The sequence below is a fragment of the Mesoplodon mirus genome (genome assembly GCF_964341445.2).
Source record: "Mesoplodon mirus genome assembly, chromosome: 7".
Taxonomy (NCBI): Eukaryota; Metazoa; Chordata; class Mammalia; order Artiodactyla; family Ziphiidae; genus Mesoplodon; species Mesoplodon mirus.
Window position 1 is genome coordinate 90,297,090 of NC_138983.1, and position 22,900 is coordinate 90,319,989.

Consider the following 22,900-nt stretch of genomic DNA (forward strand, 5'->3'; position numbering starts at 1 on the left):
CATCTGACCACAATATGAAGGAACTTACCTCCCAGGTAAACAGGTGCTTGAATGTGATTTAATTATCTCTGCATCCTCTCCCTGGTCTCCCTGTGAAATCCAGTCACCTCTTTGCATTAAAGCATTTCTGTGAGAAGCCCTGTAAGGTGCTGGCTATTCTCAATTCTGTCCTGCTGGTTTCTCTGAAGTGCCTAGAAGCTGTCCTCTCCACACACAAACTGTTCTGACAAACTTCATTTGAATGATTTGGATTTTAATTCTCAATTTGCTTCTGTTCCTAAGCCTTAAGGCTTTTTTTTTTTTTTTTTTAAACCAATTCAGAAAAAAGCATCATTAAAAAAAAGACAAGGTTGGGCTTCCCTGGTGGCGCAGTGGTTCAGAGTCCGCCTGCCGATGCAGGGGACACGGGTTCGTGCCCCGGTCCGGGAAGATCCCACATGCCACGGAGCGGCTGGAGCCGTGAGCCATGACCGCTGAGCCTGCGTGTCCGGAGCCTGTGCTCTGCAACGGGAGAGGCCACAACAGTGAGAGGTCTGCGTACCGAAAAAAAAAAGAAAAAAGACAAGGCTACTCGCAGATCTAACATGCTAAGCTTTAACTTAGTACGTTCTTAGGACTGATGTTTTCCAAGGAACAAACTTTCTTGTTTCCTGTGCAATAATAAAGGTTTGTTATAAAAGTTAAGTACAAAAAGTGAGAAAAAATAAAAATAGTGGTATCTTCACAGTTGAGTTCTTAACATATTTTCTGATATATGTAAAAAGAAAAATTGGCAAAATGAGTACCAACATTTTAAAAAATAATAATTAAGCCTAAATCCCTGGATTTACCAATTTTATAAATAAGAAATAAGAAAGTAACATTTTATAAAATACAATTTTATGAAATATGATTTTATAAAATTTGTTTAGCTAAGTAACAAATGATTTGCCCACAAAACAGATTTAGCAGGTGGAGTCCAGGGGGCATATTCTACAAAATAAATTTATTGACACGGTAAAGGGTTACTAGCATAAAATTGTGGTGGGAATGAAAAGGGCAGTGACCTTCGTCCTGAAGTTTAGGAGTGACCCCTGAATTCAGAGATATCTGAGTTGAAGTGGTCACTGGAAACAAATGGTAGAGACAAATCACAGAGAGCAGACTGTATCAGTTCCAGCTTCTGGACTCAGAGAAGGAAGGAAGAGCTTCAGATTTCACTGCAGAGAATGAGGCTGAGAAACTTTAAAATCAGATGCTTTTTCCCAGATCCAGGGGGCCAGCTAATGCACAAAAATGCTTAAAGCCACATAGGTATGTCACCTTTATTTCCTAGAGAAGATGTTAGCATTTTCTGAATCCTCATCTACCGTGCCTGGCACGCATTATTTTATAGCTTTCTGGAAGTTTCATCAGCACCACTGGTATATCTGTGGTACGATGTGTGTGTGGAGAGTACAGAATGCAGGTCCGGGCTGGGGGCAACGGACTCTTCTAGCTACCACAGTGAGTGGTGCCCCTGCAAACCTGAGTAAAGAAGACAACTTGCCTTTGGGTGGGTAGTGTTACAATCTGCATGTCTCGGGGCACAAATGTAAAGACCGACCCTGTTCTGGGAATGATTATGATTCTGACTGACCTCAAAGGGGTAATTATGAAACCCCTGGATCATCAGGATCTGGATGTTCCCTACTTTTTCCATGGTGTGATCATGACCAAAAGTGTGGCTGTAGATATCTGGGAACATTTCCAGAAATGTCCTCCTGTAGGAGTTAATTATAAAGTCAATGTGTATAAAAGAGAAAATAATATTGAAACCTATCAAGGGGAGTAGATCTTAAGGGTTAATATTGTAGATGGACTACTTTGGAAAACATCTTTTTCCCTTGGAGTATCGCATAATTGCCATCTCTCCACATTTTGTTCTAGAGTGCCTGGTTTATTGATATCAGTGTGAGACCTGTTTTAAATAAAAATCTATTTGTAAAAATCCGGATCTGTAATATGTTCTAAATATCATTATAGTGTCTTTTAACTATAGATTAAAAATCACTTCATTTTCAACAAAATATTTTGATGTAAACATCAAATGTTTTGAAAACAAAGGGGATCTGTTTTTGTTGTTTTCTCTTTTATCTAATTTTTGTATCCATTTTGTCTGGGCATATTAAATGGTAAAAATATTTATAAGATTTGCACTAGGTGAATCTTCTTAAAAAAAAATACTGAAGGCCACAGAGTCTAGGAATATTAATATCTTTTTAATAGATTGATCCCCCTTGATTTCTTATTGTGGAGTAAAGGTACAAGTTTTTCCATGAAAATTAGACACACAAATCATCTGACAGAATGTATGACAGGGCCTCCCTGGTGGCGCAGTGGTTGAGAGTCCGCCTGCCGATGCAGGGGATACGGGTTCGTGCCCCGGTCTGGGAGGATCCCATATGCCGCGGAGCGGCTGGGCCCGTGAGCCATGGCCGCTGGGCCTGCGCGTCCGGAGCCTGTGCTCCGCAACGGGAGAGGCCACAACAGTGAGAGGCCCGCATACAGAAAAAAAAAAAAAAAAAGAATGTATGACAGATGGAAAATGATTGATGGGAATTTTGCTTTAATGCACATTGTTCGTTGTAATTTTGCCCAGCTTAATGAACTGTGAATTAATAATGAGGAGCAACACATTCAATGTATTATAGTAATAAAGTGCTTTTATGGACATTTTTCATGTTTCCAGACTTTCTTGGCCACCCTGAACAATTTTAACTCAAAGGATTAAAAAATAATCGCTTATTTAACTGTGTTAAAATAGTCAACGTTGAAAAGGATATTTTCCTGTATGAACTTTTTCCTAATTGATTCCATTTTGTTCTGATCAGTAAACTTACCTGAGTAAGCTGCACCATTTAAAAAAAAGTGATCTGATAGAGTATTAGATGACATACATGACCATAGTCCATTGTTTTCTGATTCAATGACATAAGAAAGTGAAAAATTAATAATTATACATTTTTTAATTAGGAGAATAGAAAAACTAAATTTCTTGTAGAAATAAGCCCAAAGAGTCCTCGTGTCAGCCCTGCTCCTCTTAAAAGACCGTGACGCTGTAATACCAATGGATAATCTGGGAGAGAACCAGCTGTCATTAAAATAGATTTTACCAAGGCAAGGACAATAGGTTGCTTATTAGCAATGAGAAATCAGTAGTCTTTTAGAAGTGTACCCTTTGGAAAGTGTGAGATATATAATAAATGAAAGCCTTTCATTATTCATTGTTATAAGCCAAATGTAGATTAAATGTACACTATCTTCAATTCAGATATTAAGATATCCTTCCCTCAGTAATTTTATGAGGTAACATGTATAATGTCAAGCATAGGCTAAGTCATATATTTTATAATCTTTCAAAAATTTTTAAAGCAATGTGTTAACCCTATAATGAATATAAAATGGATCCTAACTGCATGTCTTAGAAAATGTGCATTTCATAGAATTATTGAAGAATGAATCCTTAATAGCCCATCTTTTTAAGTATGTTAGCTGAACGTTATGATTGTGTAATATCATTTTAGGGCATTACCACATTTTAAGAAATAAAATAATATTCAGAAGCATAATTTTGCCAGAATGTAAAATTTAAAACCAGAAATTTGACTTGTGAAAAATCCTCACATGATTATTGGCCTGTTAAAAACTAAAGCAAACCCCACAAACCTGATACAAGCTATTATGTGCAAAATAACGTGCTAGTTACACAGCCCTCTGGGAAGTGAATGTGAGTCCGGATGCTTCTTTCTTGGTTTATTTCATTCCTAGAGTACCTTTGTTGCAGGTTTTTCTTATGTTTCCAAAGGAAACAAGTAAGCCATCTCAAGTTTAAGTTCTGTCCTCAATAAAGCAAAAAATGTGCCAGATACCATTTGACTGGATGATAACTAAACTGGACAAATATTTTCTCTCACTGGAGACTGACAGTGTTTTAGCTGTGCTTACAATTTGTGATTCTCCTAAAAAAAGAGTACAAATGAAAACTTATGGTTACCAGGAGATGATAAGGGGGGAAGGATAAATTGGGAGATTGGGATTGACATATACACACTACTATATACAAAATAGGTAATAATAACCTACTGTATAGCACGGGGAACTCTACTCAATACTCTGTAATGGCCTCTGTGGGAAAAGAATCTTTTAAAAAAGTGGACATATGTATATGTATAACTGGCTCCCTTTGCTGTACACCTGAAACTAACACAAATTTGTAACTCAACTATACTCCAATAAAAATCTTTTAAAATAAAAAAATAGAGTACTACATGCATTTCTAAGAAATAAACATTATTTTCTTCATTCTTCTAAAATAAATAAAAATAAAATAATGTAATATGTGATCTTCAAGCTAATGAACACCTAAGAATGAAATTTGAAAATCTACATTTGGAATGTATAATTCTTTTGTTCAGAGGCAGTGACATTCCAAACGAACAAAACTTCTCCAACATTTCCCCCTTTAGAGTAATGCTGACAGTGAGTGTCTGGTGGATCTCAGAGGGGCACAACTGATAATATATTTATCATGCTGCCAGTTTGCTAAGTGGTTTCATATTCACTAAGAAAGACTTGTCAATGGATACTGAAGAATAGATGTGAGGTCTCTGTGAGGTCTCTGTGTGTTGTCTCTGGGTGAGATCTCTGTGTGAAGTCTCTGTATGAGGTCCCTTTGGAAGGTATCTCTGGGAAATCTGTTAAATCTGTGCTAGGTTTCTGTCTGAGGGTCTGTGAAGCAACATGAGGTCCCTGTGTGAGGTCTCAGTATGTGATCTCTGAGAAAGGTGTTTGCGTGAGAAGTCTCTCGAGAGGTGTGTCCGTGAAGTCTTTGTGTATTGTCTCTGGGTCTCTCCATTTCTTTTTTTCTTTTGGTCTCTCAATTTCTTTTCTTACTGTACCTTATGGAAGACGGAGCAGCAAGAGAAGGGCAAAGGGACTTGCTTCTGTCTGTTTTCTTGCTGTTCCATCAGCATCACCTGTCTGTGGCACTCTCCCAGCAGGAGCCAGGGGGGTCCAAGTCCAGCTTCCCCATATTCCCAGAACTCACTTCTGGGTGCCCCTGAGAGGACCCAGCAGCAGCCAGGCTCAGGTCCCAGCCCTGTCAACTCTTTCCTCTGGGTACCGACCCCTCCCACAACTCCTGGCTCCACTCTCACTGCTCTGCCCATTCTGGAGGCTGCCTTGGGAATCGGGGCCCAGAGGTAGGGCCTGGCTCCAGGGAGAAACCAGGGGTGTGAGCAGTCCTGTGCTCACTCTGCCCCCTCCACCCCAGGTCACAGCATTTCCACGTGTTGAGGGGCCTGACAGGTATGGGGGGTGGGGTCCATTTCTGTTGTCATCTGGATCAGGGGCATCAGCTGGAACCGAAATCTCCACAATGAGAAAGACACCACCTAGAGCTGTGTCCACCATGCGCCCTGCACATGGCAGAAAATACCAAATCACTCTAGAGAAATTCTTCCTCATCTCCCTGCTTTTCCATATGGACGGGGGTCAGGAGACAAGAAAAGCTGTGCCAGAAGCAGATCAGTGGAACACTCCTGGATTGCACCCTGCCCCATCCACTTTGCACAGGTCACCTCCACACCACCACGAATCCTGTCTGATTGCTTCTTCACCTGCCAGGCTCTGGGGTGATCAAGGACTGGGAGACAGGCAAGGCTTACTACACAATCACAAGCCAGTCCCCACCTCTCCCCTGGAGCAGTCCTTGGGCCATGTGTTTATGTGAAGGTCACCAGACTAGGAGTCACATCCCAAGTTCCCTAGTCCTGGCTTTTACACCTATTGTTAAGTTATCCTTTCTAAAAGTCAAGAGGTGATGATGTGTAAGCTTATTAAATATAGTATTAAGAGATTCACCTTCCCTGATTTGCTTTACTTCTATAAGTTTGACCTTCTGTTTTGACCTAAAGGTGGTTTCTCTAGGTCTGTGATCTTAGAGTTGGAATAGAGTAGAGACCCTGGCGTGGGGCCATGGTGAGCTACTGGACCCTTAACTTTTCCTCCCCTTTAGGCCTTTAGATGGTGGTTGTATGTCAGGGGGCTGTTCTTTCAGAACTGCAATTTATGGGAGTCTGGTACCACTTTGCCTCCTTCCTTGGATCCAATGATTTTTCTACACCTACATCCCACCCTAAATTCACAGTGTTTGACCATCAGATAGTTACTACCCACAGTCACACCCCTATTCCATTCATCCAAAACTCCTTCTCTGGGGTTAACATAGAGTGGAAGGTAGGTGACCCATGAACGCAGCCATTCATTTATATGGGACTGGACTCAACACAGCCCTCAGCAGCCTCCCTGATACTCCCCCCACCTACACACACAGAGCTGGAAATGCCATCCTTGCTGCTGCTCTAAAGTGTAGGAAAAACAGAGGTGGGGGAGGGTGATGCTGTACATTTTATTATGGCTAAGCTAAAAGGGGTTCATAGGGCATACCTCAATCCCAACCTTCATCAGAGAGAGAAGGAACTCTTAAGAGCAGATGTTGTATATTCCCTACCAAGAGATCCAGGGGCAAGATTTCTCCTGTTTCTGAACTCAGAGCCCATACTCTATTCCCCCCAAACTTCCATCCACTTGGCTCTGACACTTCCTGGAGCCTGAATTGGAATGTCCGGCCCTATCGTGTAAACCTATCCACTACAGTTGCATAAAGTTCAAAGTAGCATAGAAGGAGGAGAAAGACTGGTTGAACCAGATCCTTGGGTGTGGGTTTCATAGGTTTTTCCCGTCTCATTGTTAGAGTAATTTTGGTCTGTGTAATGACAGTATCATAAGGTGCAATGAAGGGACACGAGACAAGGAGCAAGCTTGTGATGCTACTGTCCACCTCCCTCCATGCCCCCCCCTTCTAGAAGACAAAGTGCACAGCAGAGACAGCAGCCATTACACTATGCTTTTATTAGGAAAAAAAAAAAATATATATATATATATATATATACATGTATTGGAGAACATTAAATACCTTGGACGTGCTAAGGAGAAAATCATTTTCTCTACATGGACTGAATGTTGACTTGGAGACATGTCTTCCTACTAAAGGGAAGACTAAAGAAGGATTTTACTGTCGACCAGGCAAGACACCTCCCCAAAGATGACAATGCCTTGGACAGTGTTGATGGCGGGCTGGGGCACCTGGAATCCTTGGCCCATACTGGCAGGTACTAACTGGAAACAAACTCTTCTTGGGGGGCAAGGATGGGAGGCACCTTAGGCCCAGCTGCTCATCGTCGAACCTTACACTTTTCAAACTATGTTGGTGTCTGACTTCCCTTTCCCTGATAGAACAACTCTGGCCCTTGGAGGTGGCTTTATGACTGCAGGCTGTATAACCCATCATTCTCCGTTGCTCTGGGTAGGAGGTAAGCCTATGGCAGCAGAAACACCCACATACTGGGACTTGGAATTCCAGTTTGTGTTCATTTAACTTTGTGGCATGAAGTCCATGGTGAATTGCTCTTTTTTCTTCTGGGATCTGTCCAACAGCTGTCATGAGTGCCTGACCCTCAGCAGTCTCACTCTTCAAGATTGATCTGCTTTTGACTGATCCGTGACTCTGGGCAGTGGCTGATATGGGCTTGAATTTTTGCAGAGCATCTCGACCATTGACTTTTTTATTGGGGAAAATCCACTTTAAAAATAGCCTCATCCTTTTTCTGAAGAGGCTTTCTGGAGGGCTATGTTTCTTCTCTGGCATGAGCTGGAGACATCTGCTCCCAATAGAGTCTGTTATTCCCCTGACCTGGGCAGGGTGGCTCATACTTCCAGCTTGAGAGGTCCCTAATTCTTTAAACCTTTCTTCATGCTCGCCTGGTTTATGCCTCCTACAGTCCTCTCTTTTGTAAGTAGGGGCAATCATCTTGCTCTGGCTCTTCCATGAGTCTTGGAGTTTTGAAGTTTTGGGCTCCTGCTGCCCTAGGTTGCTCCTTTGGGCTTCCATAAGGCCACTTGGCTCCTGGGAAGCTAACCTGTCTCTGGTGGGGACTCTCTGGGGATGGCACTGAGGCACCTGAGAAGCCAAGTTGTCTGCAGCAAGGAACATGTGTTTGGGAAAGTCCTGAAGCTGGTTGTCTGACTGTACCTTTACTTTGGAGTTAAACTCACTGGCAACCCCCATGTTAAGGCATGGCTCACCTGGATGTTGGAAAACAGACATTCTAGGTAGTAGGAAATGTTTACTGGCCCCTGGCACCTCTAAACTCCTCATATGTACATTTGTGGTTTGGGATTTTGTCAACACTTTGGTTTCCAAGATAACACTAGACTGTGGTTGAAGAGCAGGAGACTCCTTGGCCTCCACAGCCTCCCTGGCCTCTTCACCTCTCAAAGATTGGGATCCTAAGTTCACCTCCATCACTGTTACCCTATGGCAGGGGTCTCCTGAGGCCTGACCACCACTCTCCTCCGTTGGCTCATTCCTGACCATTGCTGAACTTGGACCTGGCTCTAGGCTGTCCCTCTTGACCCATTCCACAGTCTCACTCTTCCAGGTTCTGCCCACAAGGCTGAGTGTGAGGGACTGAGAAGGTGGCCTGCCCTCCTGTCCAGTCAGAGAAGCCTTTGAGGGCCCATGGTAGTCAGCAGATGGAATCGCTCCCAGGGCACTCTGGATTTCCTTACACACAGTTGAGGGGACAAGGAGAGGCCTCTTCAGGGTAGGAACTGACTCTTCTGTTATCACCTTCTCTCCTGAATGAGCCTGAGGAGGTTTCTCCAGGAACTCAGCACACTTGACTGTTGAGTGGGACCCAGACACACAGGTGGCTGAAGGGGAAGAGGCAAACTGCAGAACGGTGGAGGGTTGGAGCTTTTTCCGCTTCAAGAGATTTATGGGCTTGAGGACCTTGAGGGGGAGGGTCCACCTGTGCTTTACCCAAAACCTTCTAATGTGTGCTTCCAGCACCTCTCGAGTGTCTGGATCAAGGAAGGAAACCCTACAGGAGGTGTTCATGCAGGGTTCCCAACCCTTCAAGCAGTATCTTCCACAGGCTCCAGCAGGCACTGCTTTGCACGTCTCACCAGGAGGGTCTTGACATGAGAGCTGATGAAAGTTGCCCTTGCCAGGAAGCCTCCCCAGGCAGCTGTAGGAGAGCAGATGGGGCCAGGATGGCTGGACAGGACAGGCAGGGGTGGGCACCTGCAGCCCAAGAACCCTCCTCTGCCCCCACACTGACTTCATAATGCTCCTGCTCTCCCTCACCCTAGGGCTTTAGCCATGCCCTCCCATGGCTCCCCCTCCCAGGGCTGGGGTCACATTATAGGTTCTGGGAGGAAGGACGACCCAGGAGAGAAGGGGAAAGATTCTTTACCTTTGCAGAAGTGAAACCAGGTTGTGAGTCCCCTCCAGTTCTTCCAGGCAATCTCTGCAAGCTGGAAATCAGGAGACTGGGTCATGGTGGTGAAGGCAGAGGCCTAAGAGTCTTTCAGGAGGCTGAGTGCAATGGCCCTTTAAGGGAAATCTTTGGAGGATTAGACTCTGGAGCCCAAGTATCAGTGTCCAAGGCCACATGTCCCTGACAGTGATGGTAAGTCTCACTTGAAAAGGGTTTGTCCTTTGCAAAGTGCCTTCACGTTAATTAACCCCTGTAGCCCTTACAACTGCCGTGTAGGGGAGAAAGGTCAGTGGTCATCACACAGAGGAATCTGAGCAAAGTTAAACAACTTGTCCACAGTTGGACTTGGAGGTCCCACTTCCCAACCCAGGCCCCAATGGTCCACCACAGTCCACACACCCCATTTCTAGGTCCTCATGGCTTCATTCTAAGCACAAATTTCTGGGAAGTATCTGGGCTCTGATCTCCTTCCAACGAGCCTTCCCAAGGCTCTGTTTCCTGAAGAATTATCTCTGCCACTGGCATCCTCAGAGACCGTGAAGCTGGGCCCTCAGGATTAGGAGAGATGGAAGCTAACTCTCGGGGGCACGCAGGACTGAATGGCAAAGGCTTACCTTTCAAAGATCCACTTTTCTTCCTACTCCTGCTCCTCCCCTTCAGCTCTACTTGATGCTGAGAGAGAAGAAGAAATGAGGAGCTAACACCCAACTCTCACTGTCATCTATCTAGGCAAGCTGTGTTCATGAACAACATGACTTTCTACATTTAACTAAAACTCTGTGGGGTTTTTTCCCCTTTTACTTATTTTTAAAGTGGATAAAAATATTTTCAGTTTTTCTTCTTTGAAGAGTGCAAAGAAGGATTTTTTTTTTTTTTTTTTTTTTTGCGGTACGCGGGCCTCTCACTGTTGTGGCCTCTCCCGTTGCGGAGCACAGGCTCCGGACGCACAGGCCCAGCGGCCATGGCTCATGGGCCCAGCCGCGCCGCGGCATGTGGGATCCTCCCGGACCGGGGCACGAACCCACGTCCCCTGCATTGGCAGGCGGACTCTCAACCACTGCACCACCAGGGTAGCCCAAGAAGGATTTTTTAAGTTTTAATCACCATAGATTTCTTCTGTCACTGTTCCTCTGATCAAGAAACACACACATTCTCAGACCTAAATGCCCACGTGAGCTTTGTCAGATAGGATTCTGCTTCCCAAGGCCAGACCTCCACTCCAGCCTCTTCTCTCAGGCTCTCAGGGGCTCAGCATTGCCCTTAGATCAGCCCCAACACAGAGGAAGGTCTCACTTGAGACACCCGCTGTGGGAAGGTGGCTGGTGAACCAGGGCTCAGGGGTCAGCCTTCCTGCAGAGATTGAACTCTTAGTAATCCAGTCCTTAACCATTAGTCACTGCATTGGGGACTTGCCCTGGAGCCCTCTACCATACCTGAACTCCTGGTCTACGATCTTAGGCTAGAAATCCTCATGCCCACTCTAACCCCTCTCTGGCCTGGCTTTTCCCTAGAAGGATGATGTTCTCTACTTTTCTGAGAGTTCCCATCTCAGGAGTCTCTCTAGGTGGTTTAGAAAAGTGGAAATAAGAATAAGAAAAAAAGAGATAATCTCTGCTGGGATTAAGCCAAAGGTTTCTTACCTTCCTGATGTTTCTATGTTTCCTAGGTGGTGCTAAGAATGGATTACTCTGGAAGCAGGGGAGTAACATTAGGAAGAGCCCCAGTCCACACAGGAACCCAAGGATGATATCAATCACCCAGGAAGTTGGGCTGGATCTCAGCCAGATAGCAACCGTGTTTTTCAAAGAAAAGAGATTCTCCATCTTCTGAACTGCATTGCTGCCCTCAGGCAACAGAGCACTGGGAGTTCACTTGATGGCAGAACCCCAGGCCTGCATCACAGAGCTGTGGCCTTGTCACAGAGGGCTCCTGAGTGTGGGGGAGGGGCAATAAGAGAAAGAGGCTGAATCACTGCCCCTCCTTCCCATCCAGACCCACAGACACCTGCACCCTCCTGGGGCTTCCAGATCCCTCCTTCCAACTACTCTCATCCTGTCAGAGAGACCTTAGTCAATTTTCTGTTCATTCCATCTGGAACCTGGTTCCTTCATCCATTAGAGACCTTTACTTGAGGCCCACCAACTTGATAACTCTTGAACATCTTAAGCTGACCCTGGAAGACTGGCTGTTTCACAGACATTTTTACTCAGGATTTCCTTTGTCCTCAGCTCCAACTTTCCCACGTCATGTTTGTGTCTTGTGTAAACCCAGGGATAGAACTTGAATTTCTTTTACACTTATTTAGTTTTGTGAATTTTGAATAGTGTATGTTTTGCCTCATTTTCTATCAGAGGGAACTACACACAAAAATTAAAATAATTTATTTTTCAAAATTCATAAGTATGAAAGAATTATAAATAGTTATATAATAGGGAAGAACAAATCTGACTCCACATCAGATCTTTTTTACTTTAATCTTTATGCTTTGTTGCCTGAGGTAACTCTGTCCATCCCTGTGACCCAGGCTGGCTCTGCACTTTTTGTAAAACAATGTTGCCTAGAGCCTGAAATATACAGGATAGCCTATTTCTAAGGCTCTGACTTTTAAGAGCCCATTCCTGGAGATAAAAAGTTGCAGAACAGAAAATAATAATTGTTTTGTTGGAGGTTTACAGGAACACGTGACCTGACCAGGATCTGACCCATCTGGCCAGCTGCTAGAACAAAGGATCCAACACCAAGATATTTGCAACAATTAGCCATGCCCCTCCCTCACCTTGCCTTTAAAAAGGCTTTGCTGAAAGCCTTCAGGGAGTTTGGGGTTTTTCCTGGGCATGAGCCACGTGTCTTCTTGCATGGCACTGTGTAAACCTTTCTCTGCTCCAAACTCTGATGTTTCAGTATTTAGCCTCACTGTGCATCAGGCACACAGACTTGCATCTGGTAACAGTTAAACCTTCAAATGATATTTTTGTAAGTTTGTAGTGTTTATAACTCTGGAGTTAGTAAATCTTTAAACTGCACAAAAACTTTTGGGACACACTGCAAACACGCACACACACACGTACTCATTTTCCTTAACCAATCTAGTACTTTCAAATCCAATAATCCATAATTTTCTACTTAAAAAAATCTTTCATATGTTGTCTCAACCCAACTTCTTAGTTTGCAACGATAAGACAGTCCCCACTCTCCAGATAAATTTTGAATCCATTAGGGCTGCTCTAACAATATACCATAGACTGGGTAGATTAAAGACAACAGACATTTATTATCACAGTTCTGGAGGCTGGGAAGCCCAAGATCAAGTCACCAGTATGGCCACCTCATAGTGAGAGCTCTCTTCTTGGTTCACAGCTGGAGCCTTCTCTCTGTATCCTCATATGATGGGAGGAGGCTAGAGATATCTCTGGAGTCTCTTTTATAAGGCACTAATCCCATTCATGAAAGCTCATAAGCACTTTTGCATGGCCCGGCCTCCTATCTTTAAGAGGTAGGATTTCAACATGTAAATTTTGAGAGAACACTAACATTCAGATATGTGCACTCATTCTATACCCGGAAGCTAGGAATGGGTTAGGGTGAGCCAAGGTCCTGACCCTAAAGGGCTGTAGGGTGAAGAGTAGGACTAGGGGTCAAACCCTTGGGGCTGAGCCAGGTCTTGAGCAGCCTCTTCAGATATCCCTAGTGTGTTATGTATGTATTCTCTTTCTGAGTGTGCCTTGCCTTTCCTGCCCCATCCTCCCAGGCCCCTGAAGCTTCAAGTCCAGCCTGAACCATATAGAAAGGGAGCTTTGAGTCTTACACAAAACTCCCTTATGACACCACTTCCTACCCCTTAGCAGTAACACAAGATTCACTGAAGGATTCACATGGTAAATATGTCTTAATGCCCCATGAGGGCTTTAAAATAATGTGTATTCTCTGCTTGTTGGTCATAATTTTATACAGTTTTAGTGGGAACGTGGGCATGTGAGTTTATTTGGCTATATTGCCATGAATGTGCACTTTCACAAACATATCTCCTACATCTACTATTGTTCCTACAGTCTTTTCCTCCCATATGATAGTCTCACCTTAATTCCACCTTTTATCAAAATTTAGACTTAGGTCTGTCACCATGTGGACATGCTTTGTAACAAAATAGCTTCAACCGAGGAGGTCAGTGGAAGGCCTGGACCAGCTATCTTGGTTCCATGATAGTAAGCAAAGGATCGCAAACTCCCATGTTAAGCTTAAGCAGAAAGCAAAGTTTAGTTAAGCATAGGTACACTCTCAGAGAGGGAGAGAGAGAAGGAGAGAGAAAGAGCAGGCTGTTTCTGAGAACAGGCTATTTCAGCGAAGTGAAGCAAGCCCAAAGCAAAGTATATCGAAGCAAAGGTACACTCTCGGGGTGGGGGGGGGATGGGTGTACTGTTTCTGCAAATTGAAAGCAGCATTCCTATAAAGGCTTACGAGCGCTTTTAAGGAGCATTTTGCAGAGAGGTGGGGTGAGTGACAAGGATCATTATTTGATTGACAGTCCTGAGCTATGGAACAAGTTTTCTGCTGCGCATGCTCTCATCCTTGAATCCCCAAGAAATGCCTACTGGGTGGGGGGAGGGGCAAAACCACATGTAATTTATTGTGATTATGGTATAATGAGTTTGGATTTACTATAGGTTATACGCCTGTCTGGTCTGGGCATGCACAGCCTGGAGAAGTCCCCTTGTGTTACTGTGCCTCTCTTTAACAGGATAAGCTGCCCACCACCCGACCATAGTTTCTCCCGTTCTGGGTGGAGTCAAGGGAGAGTCCCCAGATGGCTGGGTGTGACTCAATTTCTTCTTCTTGTCTTTCTCACCACTGTCACCTCCTTGCTGCTAATGTCTGACTACCTACCTAACAGGTCTTCCTTGCATTCATATTTGCTCTCTAAATTTTCTCTATTACTTTATTTTCAATATGTTTTGTTTGATGGGGTTTTTTTTTTTTGAAATTTAAAAATCTTATGATAACATTTACCTTGATTTATTTAATTATTGTTCTACTGTTATTGATTTCTGCCATCTTATTTTATGCTTTATTTTCTACATTTTCTTTGTTGTTTCTTTTTTTCCCTTCTTTGGCATCTTCCATTTTACAGGTCAAGGGTACTTATGTTTGTTTGACATTTGGGAATTTTTAGTATTGTAATGGTTTTATATCTTGAATTATGTTAATTTTCTCCATTTCTTACCCGTGGATGAAAAATGTTCCCTGCCATATCAGTAGACAAAGGATGTTGCAGTCATCAAGTCAGACGTCAAAGCAGGAACCCTCAACTGTGCACCTTGAGGGGATTCGGGATGGAGAAAAACAGGGTACTGGTTCTAGAGTTAAGGTGCATATCAAAGGAATGATTTCACGGAGCCCAGATTCTTTCATCTTCTCATACATAGAAAAATGCTAAAGTCCTTAACTTGAGAGGTCTAGTTTTCTTTAATTAATAGTAATCTTTTGATGTTCTGACTACCTGGTTTTTCTTGACTGCTCCCTTAGGTCTTCTGAGCAGTTCCTCAGAGTGATCTGACAGGCTGTGTTCTGGGCTTAAGTCCTCAGAAAATCTGCCAAATAAAACATAATTCTCCTTTTGGGTTGTGCATATTTTTCAGTCAGCAGTCTTGGCAACCAATGAAGGGGCCCAGAGCAGACTTTTCTTCTTTGCCTGAACTCTATGAGGATCCAGAGTCCTGGCACCAGCAGAGGCTTCTTGGGCCTGTCCGCTTTCTCCGAGAGTCCAGACGAATTTGGGTGAGTATCTCCTGGTTCTTGGATCTCCAGTTTTGGTTGATGATCCTAAGTTTTATTCAGTGGTGTTAAACTCTTCTCTTGAGTAGTAGGTGATCCTTGAAACTTGGTTTCAAGAAGAAGTACCTGGGTCATCCTCAGTGAAAGACACTGGGAAGATTTTTACTCAGTTTAAACACTGAGAGTTTAACCTCGGTAGAAAAACACTGGGAAGACTTTTGCTCAAGTGGGTTAGCCTCACTTAAAAGACACTGGGAAGATCTTGCTCAGTTTAGACACTGCGTGGTTTATCCTCAGTTGGAAGACTGGGGAGACTTTGCTCAGGTGAAAGACACTGAGTAAAAGTTGGACTGGGTAATTAGGTGGAAGACTAACCTGTCTTCCTTGAATTGGCTACTTTAATAGAGTTTGTCAAAATAAAAGTGATCTTCACAAATTGAACTCAGAATGGGGAACTTAGCTTTCAATACAAAAGGAAAAGGAACAACAACAGATTTCCAGCTTCCAACGGATATCCTGGCCAGGTTTATGTCCATACAAAATTTACATTTACAAGTGCTTACTTTCTTGGTACTTAAAGAAAATCTTGCCCTAAAAATGACTAAGATAGGACTCTTTTATTGCATATGCAGTTAAGTTAGAAAAAGCTGGCTTGATAAAAACGTCTTTTCAGAATTCTGACTTCAAAAAAACAAAAGGCTTTCTAGGGGAAACTTGCATTTCTCTTCCTGTGTCTTTGAAATGTTAAGTGTTCTGATATTCTTCAGTGTGTGTGTGTGTGTGTGTGTGTGTGTGTGTTTTGAGAACTTGGTCACTACCATCCAAAAGTACTTATATGGTGTACATTTGCCAATTTCCTCACTTCCATTGTGAAAGGAGTTCCCTATTCCTAAGAAAATGGACCTATGTCCGACTGACACAGAAGATGGAGATTTAGCCCAGTGCATTTATATATGTATATCTATTAAATTTATGTATATATATATAATGCCTAATGGAAACATCTCAGATGTTCTCTTTGGTATTTTTCTTTAATTTTACTTATAAAATTGTGACCATTTTTTAACTCAAAAGAGGAGAACTTTAAAAATTAATTAAGAAGACATCCTCAGTAGTCTAAGGTTCAGAGTGACTTGGCAGAGAAAATTGCTGAATGGTTAGATAATAGTGCTGGTATGCTTGGCTATTGTAACACTTTACATTTGAGTTTCTCTTCCTTGAAATTACAAGAACTATATGACTCAAGAGAAAGATTGATAATTAGGAATATTCTGCTTGATTTATTTTATTTATTTTTGTTGTTGTTGCGGTACGCGGGCCTCTCACTGCTGCGGCCTCTCCCGTTGCGGAGCACAGGCTCCGGACGCGCAGGCTCAGCGGCCATGGCTCACGGGCCCAGCCGCTCGGCGGCATGTGGGATCCTCCCGGACCGGGGCACGAACCCGTGTGCCCTGCATCGGCAGGCGGACTCCCAACCACTGTGCCACCAGGGAAGCCCCTCTGCTTGCTTTTCATAGAGCCTGTTGAAGAACATTTTAATTATTTGCAGGTCATAGGAAGGAACCTTCATGATCTAAGTTTTGAACAAGTAGTGTGGCAACACAAAGCTATGACTTAAAAAGGAAATTTGAAATGACCTATTTCTTTTGGCCTCTCAATCCAGATATCTGTCAGTAAAATGCGTCACTTTTCAGTCAAATGGGTGGTCAGCAATATAATTTTTTATTGGGAAGCTGAAAGACACCATTGCCAAGCAGAGCACCTGCCGTGTTCACATCTATATTTGAGCATCTTTCGTTTTCCCAAGGGGTGCAAGGGAAGAGAAGGCAGGCAGAGAAATGCACTTGAATAAAGCTTTTCAAGATGGATAGAACAGAGAGCATTCCCAGAGGCGGGTCAAGTTCAACCCAAGAACAACTCTCTCAGTGCTTTCACAACTAGGTAAAATACAAGACCAGTAGTAACTCAGCTCTCAAATCAGTGCTGAAATCCAGCAGAAGGTTGTTAATATTGATACAGTTAACATACATCAAATAGGATTACTGAATTTTCTGAATCCAACTGAACTCCCAGGATTGTTTGGTTTCAAAGGCTGTTGGGCTCAAGACGCATTTGGTTTTAAATAATCCTTCCTAAAATGTTCAGCTTTCAGTCTGATATGATTGAAACCCAGCTTGAGTGTGTCTTATAATACACTGGACTGGAAAGACTATGGGCATTGAATTATTCAAAACATGGCAGGCAAAGGAGTGATATGTGGGGAGGATGCGATCATAGAAATGAGTGAGACTTGATATGTCTTGTTATCTCATTTGATTTACCTGTTAGAACTCTTCCAAATATTAGAGGAAAGAAATCAATATCAATTTTCACCTGTCACGTTCCACACTTCAGTGATGAATGAATGTCAAATTTGACCAGTTTTCTGTACCACCTGCTCTGAAATAATATTTCTGGGCCTTTATTAAAAATGTAAAATTTTCATTGAATTTCCAAATATGATTCTGCAGTGGCTAATTCAGCTTGTTTTATTAGTAAGCAAGTTCTGATGAGTAATACTAATTTAATAAGCCTGCATATGAGGTTAAAGTTTAAACTATTCCTGCCGAAGGTGATGAGATATGACTGTGATGTGGTGGTAGGGCACTCACCTTCCTGAACGAACCCTGCGAGCACACAGTTCTTGGGAGAAACCAGTACAAATCTGATATCATTGTGCATGTCTCCTGTAGCAGTGGAATGCACACACATACAGACGTGATCATGGGTGAAAAAACACACATGCGCACCTTAGAGGCTTACATTAATTTCTGAATATAGTTCTCTGGAAAGAAAAAGCTTTACTGATGATTTGTATTTTTATAGTTTATTGTTTTATCCATACTAAAACACTTCATGAAATCACTTCCTGCTTTGTTGTCCATGGAATCCTTTCCATTTTGAGATGCTAAATATAAATCGAAATAATGATTATAGTCCTTGGCCATGAAAGACTAAGTTACAGAGGACCCGGTGACTGGAGGTCAGAGCTGCCACGGAATTATTCTCTGCTCCAGAGACCATCAGAATATCACTGTGTACCCACTTAAGGATAGAATGCTGCTATTGAGAAACGAGCTCTCTTTTATTTCTACTAAAAGGAGAGAACAGTAGGGGACCTTGGCTGCGCCAGTGTATGAGATTTTCTCTGTTTTGGACAATAAGCCAAAAACAATACATGAAATAGCCTCACGCCTTTTGTCTTTTGTACTCAGCTCCTTCCTGTATTGCTCCTGATCAGTTACACTTAAATCAACAAGAGTTGCTTGAACATTTTGACAGTTATGTTCCCCATACCCTGAAGCATTTTTAAAGGGTTACTGAGATAAAGCTATTTCAAAAATACTCCCTCCAAATTTTTTCAGGGTGGCATCAATGAAAGTAACTTAGAGGAAAAAAACTTGAGTTCCTGGCCTACCACTCTAAGGCCAGGCAAGCATAAACCTTCATAGCAAAACCTAAGTTTGCTCCCAGTTGAGAATTTGGTTTCCACGGTCTTATATAAAAAGTATATGGAGACTTTAATTCCCTATAAGCCCTTTCCAAAGAGTGAATACAGTTCATCATTCGTAAGAGATGATGAAAGTTACAATTTTGTTGAATAGGTGGAATATATATTACATATAATATACATATTTATTTTTTATATATATATATATAAAATATATATAAAGTTACTATTCAGAGTCCTAAAACGTGGATTTTTCTTACTTACCAAGAATGAACAGTAACTTGATCTCTAAACAATAAAGCACCTGGTCATAACAGAATCATAACAAATATTTGATATCAGAATGAATTCACTGTTCAGGTGTAAAGAGGGAATAGCTCCAGTTTTCCTCTTTCGTGCACCCCATTATTGCATCCTGGACAGAGGGGATTTTCTTGATTTTAATCTAAAGGAGAAATGGTCACTTTTGTTGAGATGGAAATTGACCACCTCAGTAGGCAGAGGCACTGTTTTTATTTGGCTGAATTCATGTTTCTAGTGATAATTCAAGGTGTAATAGGGTTTTCTCAGCCACTCCAAAATCTGAAAATGATAAGCATCTCACCAGAGTTTCAGGATGGCCCATTACCTATTCTGTGGAAAGGATATTCAAAACACCATGCTTCATCAATGTCTTCTTTGACTTATTAATGAATGGACAACTACTGAGTTAAGACAGTGTCTCATCCTTGCTTCAAAAAAATAAAAACAAAAAACCCCCACAAACACAAAAAAACTGTTAACAATGAAAACTTATTATGCCAGGCCTTAGTATGGCCTGACTTGGAAATTTAGTTTCAGAGGCTTTTGTGAATATACCAAGGAAAGAGGACCTAGGTGTATCTTACTCCCACAGGCCGCCAATAAATATTTGCTTAAGGGACAAAAAATTAATATATAGTATAGGAGAGAACCTGACAGATGCTTAACATTATTGAGTGATAGCAATGCCCAAACTCATCTGTGATCAAACACTATGAAAGTATCCTCCTAAGGATAAACTTATTACAAATAAGAAGTGAAAATTCAATTATGCAGATACTTTCAGTGTCAGCTCTGATATGCAAAAAGCATGGAAGTTGTCACTGTATCTTGTCCTTACAAGATAATGCTGTACAAAATGAAAATCAGTGACTTTTCTCAGACGTGATTAATAAAACATGTAACTATGAAAGAATTTTCAAACGGTAATTATGTATGCGTATATATGTGTCTCTGAAAAATCTGTGTCAAAGAAAACTGAGGCTATCAGTATAAACTTCTTTAACTTCTATCTCTTCTTACCTTTATTTCCTCCCAAACTTACCAGTATCCATCCAGCTCGAAGGATACAAGTGATTTTTATATACTGTGCAAGGTTTTTTTTTTCTTATTCATATGTCCATGTTTCCCCAATTCTCTAAATTATTGTCTACATCTTCAGGATCTCCTTTATTGGTTCCTTCATTTCAACATATAAAATAGAAGTCCTTCTCATTCTAAAAAATTCTTTTTTGCTAATTATTTTCTCTTTTCATCCAAACTCCTTGAGAGTAGCCTATTCCCACTGTCCTCACTAGCCCCGCCTGGCCCCGACAGGCAGCCCTACACCCTCAGTTTATTGCCATCTGGCTTTTCGTCCACCACTTCACTGCACTGCTCTAAGGTCACTGGGGACCTAACTGCCCAAATCCAATGGACACTTACATTCTCTGAAGGATGACACTGTCATCTACTTCCTCCTTCTTGAAACTCTATCACCTCTCTCCTTCCCAGAATTCTTTCTCTGCTTATTACTTAAACGTTGTCAGTACTCACAATTCTCTGAAATCTCATCCATTTTCATGATTTTAATGGCTGCTATGTGCTGATGACATTCAAATTTTTATCTTTCCATGTCTTCACGTGCATGTCCAGTTATCTACCAGTTTGTCTTCAGAATTCTACAGGTGCTTTCAAATTCTACATGTCCAGAACTAAAGTCTTTTCCCCACTTCAGTTCTTTATCCCCTATTTCCAAACTCAATGATACCACCACCCAACCTTAGTCACACAGATGGGGGTTCAGCCTCCGCCTCCTACTTCTTCCTTACTTCCCAAGGTCAAGTCTTGCTGGTAATTTCCTAAATACAATTAGAACTTATTTCCTCCCTTCATCTATACCTTATTTCAGACCCCTTTCTTCTTGCCGTTACCTGGTCTAGAAGTTACGAAATTGCTGTTTGGTGGAACCAGTTGTTAGACATTCTATTAGAAAAGGACTCTAGGGTCAAATAGCTTTGAGGATGGCTGTGTACCATACGCCTGCTGTGACGATCCAGAATGAACATTAGCCTACAGCAGCCCCGAGAAGCTGTACAGTAAAGGAACCTGATTAACTTTCCTTAAGCCAGGTTCTCCCTTCTGCCGGCCTATAAACCTTTCAGTAGGGACAGGAGAGGAGGTGGCAGCGTGAAAATCCCACTTGAAAATATAAAGCACTGCTCCTCAGAAGAGTGGGGCATAATTATCTCCAGGCTTCTTCAGATTCCTCATCCATACTGACGTCAGTGGTCTAAAATGCCACCTGAACTTGTCCCTTCCATTCTTAGCTATTTTCTGAGGAAACCAGCTCCACACACATGGGTGGTTAAGACCCGCTCTCCTCCTCCTCGCTGCCTCCTTTAGGGGCACTTGCCGCTGCCTGGGGACACTGCACTGATCCTCCAGAGCCTGTGCCTGTGGCTCTGTGACACACCCCTCGCACACTCACGGCTCTGGACTTCCGCTGTCCACTCTGCCTTGAGTATCCGTGCCTTTCACCGGCTGACTCACCAGTTTCTCACGAGTCCTTTAAGACTTAGCTTAGGGACTGCCTCTTTTGATGACTTTTCTTTGCCTCACGGCTCCCCCTCTTCTTCCACAAACACTGACTAAACGCCCTGAATATACCCGTCACAGCAGGTCACGTGCAGGATGAGACATCTGCTGTGCGTCTTCCCCTCTCACTCCACTGCTAAAGGGCCAACACTACATCTTGCTCGTTGTTTCACTCCTCTAACACTCAACCCATGACTAAGGAACTAACTAGTACTGTAGTAGCCCTCTTAGTAACAATCAGGCAGGACCTTCTACAAGAAATCTGACACTCCAGCTTTTCTCTGATCTCACCTTTCACTCTGATTGAACTAAAGACTTATCTGTACATGTTTTACCAGGGAGACATCATTTAATCCAGAGATGTGTCATCACATACTCTTACATACTCTGCCATTTAAAAGTTCTGCTCAGATGGGGGAAGGAGACAGGTGTGCTTTCTGACAGCCCCACTGTTTTTGCACTTCTACTGGTCACTGGCTTCTCTCAGTGCCTTCCTTAAACCCTTCTTCTCTTAACAAGGAAACAGGATAACAAAGTAATTAAGAGCCTGGGTACAGCCTACGTGTGAACAGAAACATAACCGAGGACATAGAGAATAGACTGGCGGTTGCCAAGGAGGAGGGGGTGGGAGAGGGTTGGATTGGGAGTTTGGGATTAGCAGATGCAAACTGGTGTATATACAGGATGGATAAACAAAAAGGTCCTACATGCGACTTCCCTGGTGGCGCAGTGGTTAAGCATATGCCTGCCAATGCAGGGGACATGGGTTCAAGCCCTGGTCCGGGAAGATCCCACATGCCAGAGAGCAACTAAGCCGGATGTCACAACTACTGAAGTCCAGGCACCTAGAGCCCGTGCTCTGCAACAAGAGAAGCCACCACAATGAGAAGCATGTGCCCCTCAACTAGAGGAAGCCCGCGTGAAGCAACAAAGGCCAAACACAGCCAAAAATAAATACATACATACATACATACATACATTTATTTTTAAAAAGTGCATGTATTTAAAAAAACCCCAAAAAGGTCCTACTGTAGAGCACAGGGAACTATATTCTATATCCTGTGATAAACCGTAATGGAAAAGAATATGAAAAAGAATGTATATAAATGTGTAACTGAGTCACTTTCCTGTACAGCAGTAATTAACACAACACTGTAATTCAAGTGTATGTCAAAAAAAAATAAAATTAAAAAAAAATGCCAGAAAAATGGTCACATAAGGGGAACTTCCCTGGTGGTCCAGTGGTTAAGACTTCGCCTTCCAATGGAGGGGGTGAGGGTTCAATCCCTGGTCGGGGAGCTAAGATCCCACATGCCTTGAGGCCAAAAAACCAAAATATAAAACAGAAGCAATACTGTAACAAATGCAATAAACACTTTAAAAATGGTTGACATCAGAA

The 22,900-nt window shown here is 42.6% G+C and overlaps 1 protein-coding gene, 1 long non-coding RNA gene and 1 pseudogene across 3 annotated transcripts in view; 2 read left to right on the plus strand and 1 right to left on the minus strand.

Moving 5' to 3' along the window:
• Window positions 1–2,688, plus strand: part of LOC309807703 — a 96,611-nt gene extending 93,923 nt beyond the window's left edge. The window contains exon 5 of the long non-coding RNA XR_014294640.1: window positions 322–2,688. This is a non-coding gene — a long non-coding RNA (uncharacterized lncRNA). The remainder of the gene's footprint in view (window positions 1–321) is intronic.
• Window positions 1–22,900, plus strand: part of LOC309808866 (centrosomal protein of 78 kDa-like) — a 1,034,926-nt pseudogene that overhangs the window by 888,564 nt on the left and 123,462 nt on the right. The window lies entirely within an intron of this gene.
• On the minus strand, window positions 6,184–9,211 carry LOC309808047 (spermatogenesis-associated protein 31A6-like; the record flags this gene model as incomplete). The annotated part of the gene is made up of 2 exons (XM_082628055.1): window positions 6,184–8,104; window positions 8,351–9,211. 2 exons carry the CDS (start codon window positions 9,209–9,211, stop codon window positions 7,094–7,096), a joined length of 1,872 nt encoding a protein of 623 aa, XP_082484181.1. The 3' UTR covers window positions 6,184–7,093.